This window comes from Oreochromis niloticus, linkage group LG19 (genome assembly GCF_001858045.2).
Source record: "Oreochromis niloticus isolate F11D_XX linkage group LG19, O_niloticus_UMD_NMBU, whole genome shotgun sequence".
Taxonomy (NCBI): Eukaryota; Metazoa; Chordata; class Actinopteri; order Cichliformes; family Cichlidae; genus Oreochromis; species Oreochromis niloticus.
Window position 1 is genome coordinate 18,582,658 of NC_031983.2, and position 14,400 is coordinate 18,597,057.

At 39.5% G+C, this 14,400-nt stretch overlaps 1 protein-coding gene across 1 annotated transcript in view; it reads right to left on the reverse strand.

Annotated features, from left to right (window-relative positions):
- The window catches only part of LOC100693331 (DNA (cytosine-5)-methyltransferase 3A), a 43,807-nt gene extending 33,950 nt beyond the window's left edge, over window positions 1–9,857 (reverse strand). Inside the window, 3 exon segments of the mRNA XM_005477258.3 lie at window positions 3,536–3,622; window positions 8,338–8,529; window positions 9,708–9,857. Of these exon segments, the coding sequence (XP_005477315.1) occupies window positions 3,536–3,622; window positions 8,338–8,400 (150 nt within the window). The 5' untranslated portion in view covers window positions 8,401–8,529; window positions 9,708–9,857.
- Window positions 9,858–14,400: the final 4,543 nt, after the last annotated feature.

Sequence of the window (14,400 nt, forward strand, 5' to 3'; positions counted from 1 at the left end):
GGAAGTTGCTCTGAATCGTAAAACAAATCTACAGCAAGCCAAAGTCGGTTTCAAAGCATTCTTCAGAGGCCGCAGAACTCTAAACGACTTCATCATTGTAGTAACTGAGAACAAATTAACTGTAAACTGAACAATTGCACTCCTACAAAGAACAGCTCTCCAGTAAATCTGCTTGACACGATGAATGAAAACAACCCAGAGCTCAGACATTATTAATATTCTGACTCAGTTCACTACTAAAAAACGAGGTTACAGTATGTGTGTGTGTGTGGGGGGGGGGGGGGTGTTAGGCAAATATTACACATGCAAAAAAAAAAAAGAAGTAAGCAAAGAGAAAACCCAAAAAACTCATATGCTCAGATGCTAGCAACACACATAACTCACAGTGGAAGAATTACGCAACAGATTTGTGACATAGTTAACAACATGCGGCCCCTGCTACAGGTCAAAAGTCACAGTTGATAAATCAGGCAGCTTAGACAGAGAGAGAGGTTGAAAAAAAAAGACTAACTACCTCAACCAACTTACTGCTACAACATTACACTCACACGCCCTCATAGAACTAGGTGCAGTAATAATGTGATTACAAAGGTTTCTAAAAATACACATTGAAATCAAAATTAAATCCAGATGTACACCTGAAAATATGAGCTGATAATTCATTTCACCGGCTGATAACTTCTTACGTTATTCTATTAACAGCAACTGGAAACTGTTAAATGAATAGAGGGATTTTGCTGCCTTTCTACTTGTTATTATCATTGTTTGAAGCTAGCCGAACAGGAAATATTAAGATGTTGATGGGAGTTTTTCCTTATTTTCTGTTTTTTTTAATACCACTCCAGTGATTGATCTGTTTAACAGAAAACTTATCATCACATTTAACAGGCGTTTTCTTGCAGGCAAGTTTTTGTTTGGATTTTTTATATTTTAGCCTGAAACTTCAGAAATCCATCAGTTCAAGTGAAACTAGTGCAGTGCAGCGATAAAGAAGCTGGGTGCCCTAAAAAAGAGCTTAGTCATGTTACTTTGTTCAGGCAGGTTTTCTAAAGGATTAGCTCAACATCTTTTCAAACAAAACCTGTTTATTCACGTTCCTGCCAAGTGCTACGTTCTCATGTCTGTACAATAAGAATTAAGCTATAGCAAGTATTTTATCAAAAAGACTTTACACATCTTATACAAACTTATTCTATACATATAATATAGTCAGTATATAAATGGCTGTGTACAGCTCCTAAGCTATGCTAACATCCTGATGGCTTTAGTTTCATACTCACTTTGTTACCTAGTATATTAATCTTGTCACTGAACACTGAACGCAAATATATGTAAAGATCAGAATGAGTGAGTAAGTACACAATAAGAACAAAAGTACCGGGCCACCTACAAATGAAACCTGGAGGCTCAACTATGATATTAAAGCCAGAACTCTGCAGCATTTGTGACTCGTGCGCCTCAGCGCTCGGTGACCCTGCTCTACGGCTAAGTTGCTTTGGTTACTAAGAGCTTCCAGCTTACAAGTGATTGTGGAATATCTCAGAGGGAAGAAATTTCAAGAACTGATATGTCGAGTTCACTTTGGAGCAATCACAAATGTTTGTAAGGGCAGATTGCATGGCCAGGTGCTTGATTTTATACACCAAAAGCAGTGGGGCTAAGATTCAAAGATTAAGAGGTTTGACCCCATACTTTCACCCATATAGTGTGCATTGATAAAATACATACACTTTTGTAGAAAGGACATTTCTAAGAATTTCTCTCCACTGTCTTTGTCCATGTGGGTAAACGCAACATACGAAGAGGGCTAGAGGCTTGTTTACGCTATCCTTTCCAACAATTACCTTCTGTTTTCACTCAGCTTTTGACAATTTGCATGGAAAACAACATTTTAAAACCAATGTTCCATGTCAGCCTCTTTTCAAAAGAGTCAAACAAAAGAATTAAAAGAGGCTTTCTGACAGCATTTGAAGTTGGCCAATCAGGCATTTGAGTGACTCTTTTATTCAGAGAATAACAACAACAACTGTGAAACATCTATGTGAGCAGAACGCCTGGTACACACGGTCAATGCCCCACAGCTGTGAAAACACTCAGTGAGGCGCCCCGATTCTGCGTACGGCTTTTCTTAATCAGTTATTGATACCACCCCTCAGCTTCTTTAAATACAGGGGCACAAACCCTCTGGCATATCCCCTCCAACCATATATTATCTGTAAATATTTGTCTAATCCTTTTTTTCCTTTTTGGTTTGTTTAATTGCACAGTGAGAGTTAATTAAGATGATTTTCAACAGAAGCTTATGCAAATGATAACATCTCAGGGAAAGAAAAAATACCCAGAAACACGTTGGCCCTTAGAGTCATTATTAAATCGGAGCTTTTAACTACACAAGGCATCACAAACAGACTGCAAATGGTGTTAGTGTAGTGCATGCATGTATCTTGGAAACAAGGTTCAAGAATATGTCATGTTTATTCATGAGTACAAAGGAGTACACGTTGTGTCTTACAGGTTAACAGATTTCTGAGGGTAAAATAACACTTGTTTTTCTACTGAAACTGCTTATAGGTGCCATGCGCAAAGACAAAACAAGAGCTTTCATTATAAACTGGTACATGCCTAAAATAATGTGGCGTACAGATAAACGACTACTTGACGATGAGGCAAAAACACGGCGATGGGAAGATGTGATAATAATTCAAACTCGGATAATATCGCACATTTTTAGATGGGCTTTCCTCACAGTCATTTCCGCCATTATAATCTTTCTGCTTGAATGAAATGATGAGATTCACATAGTACATCGAGCTTATAAATACCAGCGAATGAAACCGAATATGGCCAGGTGGGATTCACAAGAACGATCATGTTGAAACTGGTAAGATGGTTAAACACATCGTTCTGACGATGCTGGAAAAGGGCTGAATCTTCTGAAACCAACAGTCTGACAAGCACTTCACGCGATGACTGGCCAGCTACAGTATGTGAAGGTGAAAAGGCAGCCATCTGTCCTTCTGCCTTCCAGGAGGGTTTCAGTTCAGTAGTTTCAGTTCTGAAACAGCGAGCCTTCAGTCGTGGTTGGACAGCTTGAACCTTTGAAGTACCCATTTTGAGTTCTAAATTTATTTCTTTGCAGGGTTTTTTTTCTTTTGACATTTGACGCTGAAGGCAGGAAACGACGCAAGTCAGCGAGGAGGCTGATATGTGACAAAGAGGAGTGGCTGTCTCGCTCAGAGATGAATTACAACAACAGCAACAGTGAACATTTGAGCATTTGGTACATGTGGTCAATTCCCCCACACAGCTGTGAAAGCACTTACTAAGGTGCCTTGATTCGGAGTAGAGTGTTACTATACCAGGTATTAATACTAACTCCAGGCTGCTTTAAATTTACTTACACAAGCCCTCTGGCACATCATCTGCAAATATTTTTCTAATCCTATTTTTGGGTTTGTTGAATCAGACCTAATCACTGCAAAACAAGTATGCACGCGTGGACAAATGTAATTTGTTTAGACATGTCAACACTCACTGAAAACTGCTTGCGTTTTCTTCCAGGCTTGCTACTTTTAGGTGACTTCTCCTCCATCAGGTCCGAGTCCAGTATTGTTCTCTCACCCTATCAAGAAAAAGAGCATGCCACAATTTAGACAGAGTACCTGCAGCTGTTTGGGTAAAGATGCACATAACACTGAAGGATTTAATTAGTGCATATTTGTGTACAATCAGCTAGATGGCAGTTTCACCTCCACCTAAGATGCAGCACAAGTGATACTAGATCTATAGGAAACAGAGACAACTGCACAGTGAAACACTTGAACATTTGGGAGGACTGCAGCAGGTCCTCCAGTGTCTTTGGTTGAGTGGACAATGAGACAGATAGAAACTGAATGACACATTCCTTTGAACTAGGCTGAAGTGAAAGCTCCGCGGACGCAGCGCTGACCTTCCACAGACAATTCCCTCTTGACACCGTTACAAAGACATAGATCGGCCCCCACCTTCCCCTGCTGCAATTTCCCTTTGATTAATAAAACTGTCTACCCCCATGAACAAAGCCCCATGTCTGCCATCACCAAGTACCCCTGGGGTTGATGGGAGAAAAGATGATCCTAATGTAGATGCTTTGAGTTTCAATATTGACTGAATAGAACCACCAGTACCAGGTTTGAATGCAAATGAGAGTGCAACGCCATTCCTGACAGCTGCAGTGGGGGGGTGGAGGATGGAGGGCCGGGTCCTTATTAAATTCCTTCAGTATTGAATGGGAAATTCTATCAAATTGAATGTGAAATTCCATCAAAGATAAACGGGGTCTCTGCACTGTAGGCATTCTGCAACCTCTGCTGACATGTTGATAAGTGTATGTATATCTAATCTCTAGTGAGATGGCGTAGTACAACATGATAAAATGTTACTATGAGATAGTGCAAGCTTTTGTCTTTATATAATGGGTGGAGTTAAGTCTAGCAAGAGGAGTTACTGAATTACGGAGGTAAAGTGGTGTAAAACATTAATAACTTCAAGAAGCAGCAAACCAGAGTAACAGCAGTCTGATTTAGTGTATTTCAATATGACACAGAATTACTGCGCTATGCAGACTATGGACCCATTAGTGACATATTCATATCCATCCCTTGGAAGTATCAAACTGCAATTAAAGATAAAAGCAATTATGGCATTCCTTTAACCTTTGATGTTGGATCTCAGTGCTGGGATTTATTTCATACCTGAGCTGTCTGCGCTTCATCAAGAAGGTGATGCCATGAACACAATCCTTCAGCAATACATGGAGTGGAAGGCTGCGACGCGTTCATGGATAGAGCCTGGTGGGTTTTCTATGTATGGCTTATTTAGGGAGTCATAAATACACAAGAGTGATGATACAGATTACAAGTTGCCATTTCAATTCCGTTTATGTGAAAAAGTGGCGCTGGCATGAATTCTCCAACTTTCCAAGTGGCACGTTGACTTGAATGGGCATTCCAGCTAAATATTCAGAGACTGGCAACTCTGGGTTTCTGACTTCCTGCTTCCAACAGAATGCATGATAACTCTGGGACTGAAAAGCGAATCCAAGGTGGAAATGCCTTGAACCTTAATTATTTCACAATGACCAGCAGGAGGCGACTCTTGTAGTTGCAAAAAGAAGACTTGCTGTATAATCTATGAGTAAGTGAGCCTACTTCTCACTCAATTTATGACCTCAGTAAACACTCTCCTACTGAGTTTATGACCTCATTCACTCATTTCGGGTGCTGTTTAACACAGCATGACGTTCATTTTTTTTAAATTATGGTTCCATTTACAGTAAATTAACAATAAAGCAGGGTATGCTTTAGGATTTATCGCTGACCTATAGAGTGGTATTTTGGGGGGGGATTGGCTGTGGCTCAGGAGGTAGAGTGGGTCATCTATTTTTTGGAAGATTTAATCCCTGATTCCTCCAACTCGAAGCATCCTTGGGCAAGATACTGAACCCCAGGTTCCTCCCGATGTATTCTTTGGATACAGACCTGGACACAGACTTTTTGATCTGTTGCCCTCTGGCAGAGGGTACAGAAGCCTTCCCGACACAGGAACAGTTTCTTTCCCCTCGCCATCTCCCTTCTAAACAGTTGACCTGTCTCACTGCTCCCACTGCCAGACTGCAACTGCACCTTATGTACATTCTGTAGTATTCATTCCACCTCATTTCATTTCTGTATTTTATGTATATAAGCTTAGATTGGTTATTTATAGTTGGTTTACACAGCTTTGTGTATGCATGTGTAATGTATATATAGACACGTAATGTATATATAGACACGTGTGTGTGTGTGTGTGTGTGTTTTACATTGCTGTGCTTGAGAGCCACCGTCTACCGGAACCAAATTCCTTGTATGTGTCTGCACATATACTTGGCCAATAAACACGATTCTGATTCTGATTCTGATATGAATGCTAGGTCATAAGTGTTTAGGCATAGAAAAAAGCACTTCTATGAATGTTCATGTAAATGGGTGAGGCTTATAGTAAGTAAAAAAGCAATTTGAGTCCATATATGCTCCTGTTACATTTTCTTTTAAAACAAGATGGCAGCAGCAAAATGAGACTAAGCAGCCCACAAACCAACAAGCTGCTTCAAAGTGCATGCGCACGTCTTTTACTTACACTGCTTGATTTCATCTGGTTTTCCACCCTGGTGTTACATGAAAACATTTACCTTTTAGATTATACTCTAGTATCAAAATTTATTCTGGAATTTAAGAACAGGAAATGAGGCCACAGGATCCATTCAGCATCAGATCTAATTAAATCGTATCCTTTTATCAGCACAAAGGGTTCAAAAGTCAATTAAATGTTCAAATTTAAACACTTAGGGGGTAAGGGGTTCTTGATTTGGGCAAAAAAATTACAAGCTGCTAACTGGGCCTTGGAGTTAATTATTCTTTCAACTGCTGTCTCGAAAATCAAAAATTAACCTCATATGTTAAACCAAAATGCACAGGATTTCCTTCATTTTCTCAGAAAATGATGTAAACAGGAACAATTTTATCTCAGCCATACAAACTCTGCCCTTTAACAATCATCTTGTCATGTGAAAAAAAAACTTGCAGTATGCAAAGTGAGTTTTTACAGTAGCCTTAGTGTTGAGCATATTTCATGAAGGACCTGGTAGCTGTGACATTCTGGGTTTGAGTCAGTGCTACAGTAAAATCTGCAACTCATCCGATTCTGTGCTGATGAAATACTGATATGTTAAAAAAAAATACCATAAAAGTACCACAAGGTCTACTAAATAATTTAAGGGCAAGGGTTTTTAATCATTATAGGCAGTTATTTCAACCGTCTGGCCACGTTTCGCCCTCAGTGTCTGCCATAGCCATCAATGCTCCTGGGAGATAAACTAATTTGCATAAGGAAATAGATATAATCAAGGTAAATGATGCTCTGATTGATGGGCAGAGGATTAAAACTGGAAGAAATGGTTATAAAATAAATGAAAATGATGACATTTTTGTTAGAGATAAGCATTTGAACGGTTATTTTACACGTAGATTTGAAACCTTTTGTAAGAGAATGTGTTTTGATGATGGTTCCAGTTCATTGTGCGATCACTAATAGAGTGCCTGGTGCGTCGGTTTTTCCCTACCAGGGCGGCAGAATTTGCATAGATAATAGCACGTTTTGAGTGCAGCCTGGTGTGCAGGCTCATTTGGGAACCACTTACATGGATGACACAATTCAGTGGTGCCTGGCTATCTCAGCAGGGACAGCACAGCACAGCACACCGCTCCTCCAGTTCTCTGTTAGAGAGCTCAGGCTGAGGTCCTCCGACTGAGGACAACACGCCATTTTCACACTCAGCTTCACCCTAATATTTTCTGAGAAAAACAACAGAAAAGCCTGGAATATAATTTGTTGTTGCCTGGAGTGAACCCTACTACATTGTCAATATCTCTGCACTATTTCCGTCTGGGTAGCCAGTTATTTAAGGCAATGTCTGTTGCCAGGCAACAAGACTAAGGGCAGTACTGTGTAATGGGAACACAGAAGAAGAGGACAGATCCCCCCAGCAAAAGAGCTGTCGAGCCATTCCAGCTCCAACTCAACCTACACCAGCCAACGCCCACGTCACCAACCACCATTATACCAGTAAATGTCACAGAATACAGCTGCACCTCGCAACAGCCTCTTCGGTGCCGCTGCTATCGCTGCCACACAGGTGATGCTGCAGTTACACAGGGACTGAAATTACGAGTGCGTCTGCATCATGAAAGGTGACAAGGCACGTCACGTGCTGTTGGATTCTACTGTAAAAATGTGCCTATTTATTCACTGAATAAAGGAATTCATTGCAGTGAGGTCTGCTCTAGCAATTCTTTGGACTGCACAGATTAGTGAGTGTGGGTTAATGATTAACAGGAATCATAAAATTGAGGAAGATTTAAATTGGTTTTGGCCTGAAGTGACTATAGAAACCAATCCAGTCCACTTCCTTTCATTTTTAAGTCTCTATCTGTGTAACAGCACAGTCATAAAACTATAAAAAATATCATTCATGTACACATACTCCGTGCCGAGATCATATGAAAATACAAACAGGCAGTGCATGCTATATCACTGCAGGACGAACTCAGGGATGAATAATGTCTTTTTAAATCAGTGCTCCCGAAGACATTAAAAGAAGCACTTTTCAGTGATGGATGATCAAATCCAATTCAATCTTGAGCTCAAGTCAAGTGATTCAGAAACCCTTCCGACATCTTTTTAAAATCACCAGATCATGAGTTAAATTCCGCAGCGTGTCAAGTGACGCATTTTTGTTGTTATCACGCACGTGTTTCTTACCATTGGGTTTCCAGGTGAATCAGCAGTGGTGGTGGTGTTGGTGACAGTGTTGGACGGCATCATTGAGTCTTATGAGCTTATGGGTAATGTCTGATGATGGGTAGTGTAGATATGGACGTTTCACGTTAAAAGGAAGAAAAGTTTAAAAGAAAATAAAGCAATGACGGATGATCCCCTCTTCTTCCTGCTCTCCTGGAAGTTGAAAGAAGAAAAGCAATGGTAAGATTGTTCAGCAAGTTTGTCTTTAATGTGTTGATTCTTTAGTTTCATGCAGACTAGATAATCCAGTGACATATTTTATGTATCTTCTCTAAAATGAAGTTGTTTTACCCCCCAGCATCAGCTTTCTCTTTGCTGAGTACACGTCATGTAGCTATAGGACCCTCACAGGCTTCTATAGATACTGTATGGCCACTATAGCCTACAGGCCCCTTTACGCCACATGAATGTGTGTTGTGCAGTAGACGACATGGGTGCATCGTGCGCCCATACAGCCTGAAAATAAAGAGCGCGATGCTCCAAACTAAGCGCAAAAATACTTGTATTTTTGTGGGTATATTTTTCAAAATTCATTAATATTTCATTTCCATCGTGAGACTCTGGGTTAAAGTTACTCCAGCGGTCTGCCTAACGCGCAAAGCGAAGCCACAGTTACACTGTTTTGCACTCGTGGAAATTTACAACAACAACAAAAAAAAAAAAACCCTAAACCTATATTCATACAGGATGTGTTGAATCTAAGGGCTAAAAGGAGACTGATGACACTCGGTTGTGATTTATTTAAAACATGCTGTATGTAAAACACACTACCGGATTTACGTCCTCGCTCGTGAAAAATAAATGTAGGCAACAACCAGAACGTGTTAATGTTGAAAAATAATTTATTATAAGGCCACACAGGCGTTCAGTGTCACCGCATTTCCATGCCATCAGCCTGCAATCAGGCCACACGCTTACACCATACTACGATCGACTGATGTGCATATATTATTCAACCGGCTATGCGTTAAAAATTGCAAAGTTTTAGACGTCTTTTTACAGCAGGGGAAGTCTGCAATATGACCCAGGGGATTGTGGATCTTTTACAGGCCACGGACACTGAAGGATAACCCCCCCGTTATTTCCTTTAATGAGGCCACAGCTTTGAGAAGCCGCGATGCTGGTTCCGTGCTCCAAACCCCGTCAAGTTCACATCTCGACGTCCAATCAGCACATCTGCAAAAAGCGAACCCTAAATCGCTATTTCCCCATTTCCATCGAGCGCCTTCCGGTCGTTCACGTTTTTTGTTCACATAAAGGTTACCCTTCCTGCGTGGTTGCTAGTGGCGGGTTAAACAAATTTACATGCGTGAGTCACTGTGTGTCATTACCCGGTTTTCCCAAGTCCCAGGCCTGACCCTTTTTGTCTCGCTTGCTCCCGGAGCCTCCTTCCTCTTCTCTCCCCGTCCTCCACCTCCCCAGCCGGCCAGCTCTCTTCCAGATGCGCCGCTCTGACTGCAGGGGCCTGAAGTGTGCCTGCTTTTCTCTGGGTCCTAGAAACAGTCATATATCGTGGACTCAACACATTTGCAAATATCTACATTTTTGCACGATATTAGGGCTGGGTATCGTCGCTGATTTCTATAATCGATTAGATTCCGATTCACAAGGTCCCGATTCGATTTGATTTGAATCGGGGAAATTTTGCCTCAGACAGTCAGAAATATTATAATTCTGATCATTTATCAGTGCTGACACGTCTGAGACTTCATCAGAGGTGTAAGCATCACAGCAGGTGCCTTTGTGTCAAAGTAACAGGATAAAACACATAAAAAGAAACATGAAAGAGATTTTCCATGGCATGGTTCAGATAAACACCTTAAAAATAATTTCTTCTGTACTAAAAAGCAGAAATTAGGCTTTCTTGTCGCTTGGTGTAATTTTTTTGGGGGGAAAACAGCAACAGACAGCACTGTACACAGCGATAGACTGGTGCTTAATAAGCAGAAAACTGAGATTTAAAATCACACTTCCTGCACATCTCTCTCTCTCTCTGACAGTGTAGTTCAAGAATAGTTTCCCATCTTATCGTGGTGGAAGCAAAACAGCAAAAATGCGTCTATTGAGATTTGTGTACATTGTAATGTGTACATGACTGTGAATCCCCCCCGGACAATAAATGAAACTAAACTGAATTGAATTGAAAACAAACACTCAAAGTGAAATTTTTTTTAAAAAAACCTCAATTGGAAATGCAAGTCTTTGATAAGAGTAATTAATAAGAGTAATTAATGACCATATTTATCAACTTTAACGCATAGTTTGATCTTCTTTTGCTGCTGGTTCAGTGAATTTTGGTCAAAATCTATGAGGTGTCAGCTTTCTACGTCGAGTCTGCGCTTTGTGTTTACGTCTTTGTGTGGAATCCATTTATCTGCTCTCATTTGCTGTTTTAGCTGTTTGGTGGTTGTTAAAATGAAAGCTTTAACCTGAGATTCTGGCATTTCTGGCATTATTCAAGCTAAAATCACTTTTAATAGGAAAATCGATAATTGAAACCCAGCCCTACTCCATATGTATCCCCCGAACATTTGGGATGCCTTCATTTGTTTATTTTGAGTATTTACCAAAGCTATTATAATTAACTAAACAAAAATTTGGGGAATGCGTCTATTGAGATTTGTGTACATTGTAATGTGTACATGACTGTGAATCCCCCCCGGACAATAAATGAAACTAAACTGAATTGAATTGAAAACAAACACTCAAAGTGAAATTTTTTAAAAAAAAAATCTCAATTGGAAATGCAAGTCTTTGATAACTCTGGCCTTTACCTTATACTCTAACATGAGACCGGTAAAGGGGAATCCTGTATAACAAAGATAATTCAGGCTGGGACTCATGCTACCACACTGTGTGCACTGAAGACCACAAGGCTGCAGGGATGCCTCTATAACTTTATTTACAGGTCTACGCATTATTGCACAATTGGAACAATACTATGCTGAGTTTCTAAACTGATTTTACACCAGAGACATTTTAATGGCCCAGATGTCCCCTAAGTGCTGCTCTGGTTGGCCCCAGTGATGTGACCTTAGGGTAAAAATAAGCAGTAAACCAATCCACATTTTCACCACTGCCCCTTAGAGAGTCTCTGCATGCCTGTGCCAAATGACAATATGCACTTGCAGTCATAACCAGTCCTGAGCGGTTTTGTCCTTTATGTGTGTGTGCAGTCCCCATCTCCTTTTCTGCTCATTGCATATTTGAAAGATTGTCCAAATCTCACATGTCAAAAACCTGATGAACCTGATCATTTAAAGCTAACACCAGCAGCTGTTGAAAGGCCATGCACGTAAAAGCGACACACTGGGAAAATATGCAAGATAAGTTCTTAAATGTGTGAAAATGCACAAATACTAAGTTGAGAAAAATGAAACAACCAAGCATGCAAGCCGTTTCCTGTTTAAAAATGATTGTTGCATTTTTAGATTTGGCACTGAAACACACAAAGGCTTGAACTTGTTCAAATTAGTATTATGTGTAATACAAAATAATGACAAAACACACACACACAGGAACCTGGAGAGACTTCCTAGTTTTTATTTTGTTTCTTTTATGGGCCCCCTGGTGGCTGTGGGGCCCCAAGCAGCCATGTAATTAGCTGATGCCTGAAGCCAGCTTTGGGGTCTGGTGAAGTAACACTTGTGTCATCTATACCTATTTTAATTAAACTGCAATGTGTGTTTTACTTCTTGACGCTGGTGTAGACTTTTTCTTTTAATGCCCCACTTTTTTTTTTTTTTACATATTTATGGATTGTAACATTCCCTGTGCAGTCTGTTCATATAGTTTGTGTAAGTGCAGATGTGTGAGACCCTTCAAATTTCTCGTAAATGTGCCTTTGTTAGATTTAGACATTTATGATTCCTTTTTCATTCTTTTTTTGTCCTAGATTTCTTATTCTGTACACTAATTGATACCTCCGATGCTTCGTCTCTGGTATCTAATCAGGGATGGGAGGACAACAGTATCCTTCAATCCTTTCTTGGTCAAACCAACAGTTTTAGAGAAGCAGACAGTTCAACTGGCGAAACGCAGTTGGGACTAATAAAATGTTCAAAGTTTCACTGTGATGCCTGTAAGCGCTGGAGTGGAGGCTGCGACAAATCAAAAGTAATTTCTGTGAAAAAAGTTTGGTACGTTTCCTGTAAAAGAAAGTTTACTTACACAAAGACAATTTAAAGTCATTTACATTATGAATTAATACATAATAATAATAATAATAATAATAATAATAATAATAAGGCTTTTAAATGCAAATTACAAGAACAGAACATCAAACAAAAGGAAATAAAAATAAGTTTAGAGATGTAAGAGTAGGATAATTCATGATGAGCTTTTAAGGCTCAGCTGAAGGCAGTACACAATATTAAAGGTATTAAGATTTAGTATCTGAGATCTTTGCTCAGTTTTACTCAGTAACTTCTAAGTCCTTGTTTAATTTGCCCCCTGGGAACGGTTAGCATCCTTTATATGGCAGTAAAGAGTCACATTAGTAGGATTTATTAAGATGGAAAAACAACACATTAAAAGAGAAGCTGGACAAAGGTCTGAGTTTAAAAAACCCACAAAAAAAACAGTGCAAAGGTCTAAGCCAAACCCTAAATATCCAGTCATTCTAGATTCACTTTATTTCAAATGTATTTTAAATTAAATATGCAAAAATACATGCAGTATATCAAAATGTTTGGGACTATAGTCCACATAGAAACCTTCATCTGTCTGTGGTTTTATCATTTTCATTTTATTACCTCACTATTGCAAACAACCATCTATCGGAGTCACTCAATGCCAGATTCCAGGAAGGCTAAATGTTCACCGAACAAATCCCTTTGGGGCAGCTTGAAGGCTTTTCAGGGGCAATGAGGAAGAGAGGACATGTGTGCATAGCAGGCGGATGTGGTTCACTGATGTGGAAGTAGCAATGGCTCCTCTTTCTCATTGAATCAGTGGGACTGAGTGGTTCATCTGAGGATAGCAGAAGCAAGACAATGGCACATGACCTACAGACATAAGCAGCGTGCTGCTGGCTGGTGGACACCCTTTGCCTATTCGTGGAAACCCCAAGAGGAGGCTACTGAGAGGTCACAGTGTCCCGACCTCATGTCAGCTTCATAGCTTTAGATATGATCTACGCCTTAAGTATCGGGAAAAAGGCCACACTCTTTTTGATTTAGAGTTTGGTGGGCTTCATTTTTTTGCTGGGTTATTCTGTTTCTCTGCTTCTTGTTTAAAAGAAGATGCTGAAAAGGTGGTCGCACACAAAAGATTCAAATCAGGGGTACTCACACGTTCTTGTGTCTGCAACTTGGAAATACTTGTGTAAGGTTAGAGAAACAAACAGTAACTGAGATGTAAAGAAAATAGTCTGTTAAACAAGTAAAATATGGATGGATGGATATTACACTGTAGACTTACCTATATTAACAAAGGATGAAATACTCATGAGACAGCAAGTGATGATTTGTCCTTAAATACACGTTGGAGTAAACGTTTTTTCTAATCTACTCTGCATGAATGAAGTGCATATTAAATAAAAGGGATGTGATCAACATTACTTGCAAAGTTTCTCTGTTTCCTTGAACTCTATACTTCCTGTATTAAGTGAAATACATGTTAAAATAGCATAACAGCATGTGTCTTGACCACTAATGTGTTAAAATAAAGGAAGTAAAACTTTAAATGTGTAACAATGATCTCATTTACAAGTGTGAACATCAAACTAGACAAAAAAAGCAATCAAAGAAACCCAGCTCAACATTTGCACTGCAACAAACTTGTAAGTACATTTCAGGATTCAAAAGCAGTTATCTTAATGTTTCTATGTTGCAATTAAACCTAAGACTTTTACTGCCCCTATTCTTTTAATTGGCATTATTAGTAGTGATGCTGGAAAAAGTAGTCTAATTAAAAATAATAATACTGCTATGTAAAATTCAGCAATGAAACGCTAACTAAAATTACTAAATGAGATTTTTGTAAGAAATTTTACTATAAATTAGTAGTGATGAGAGTTGCTAT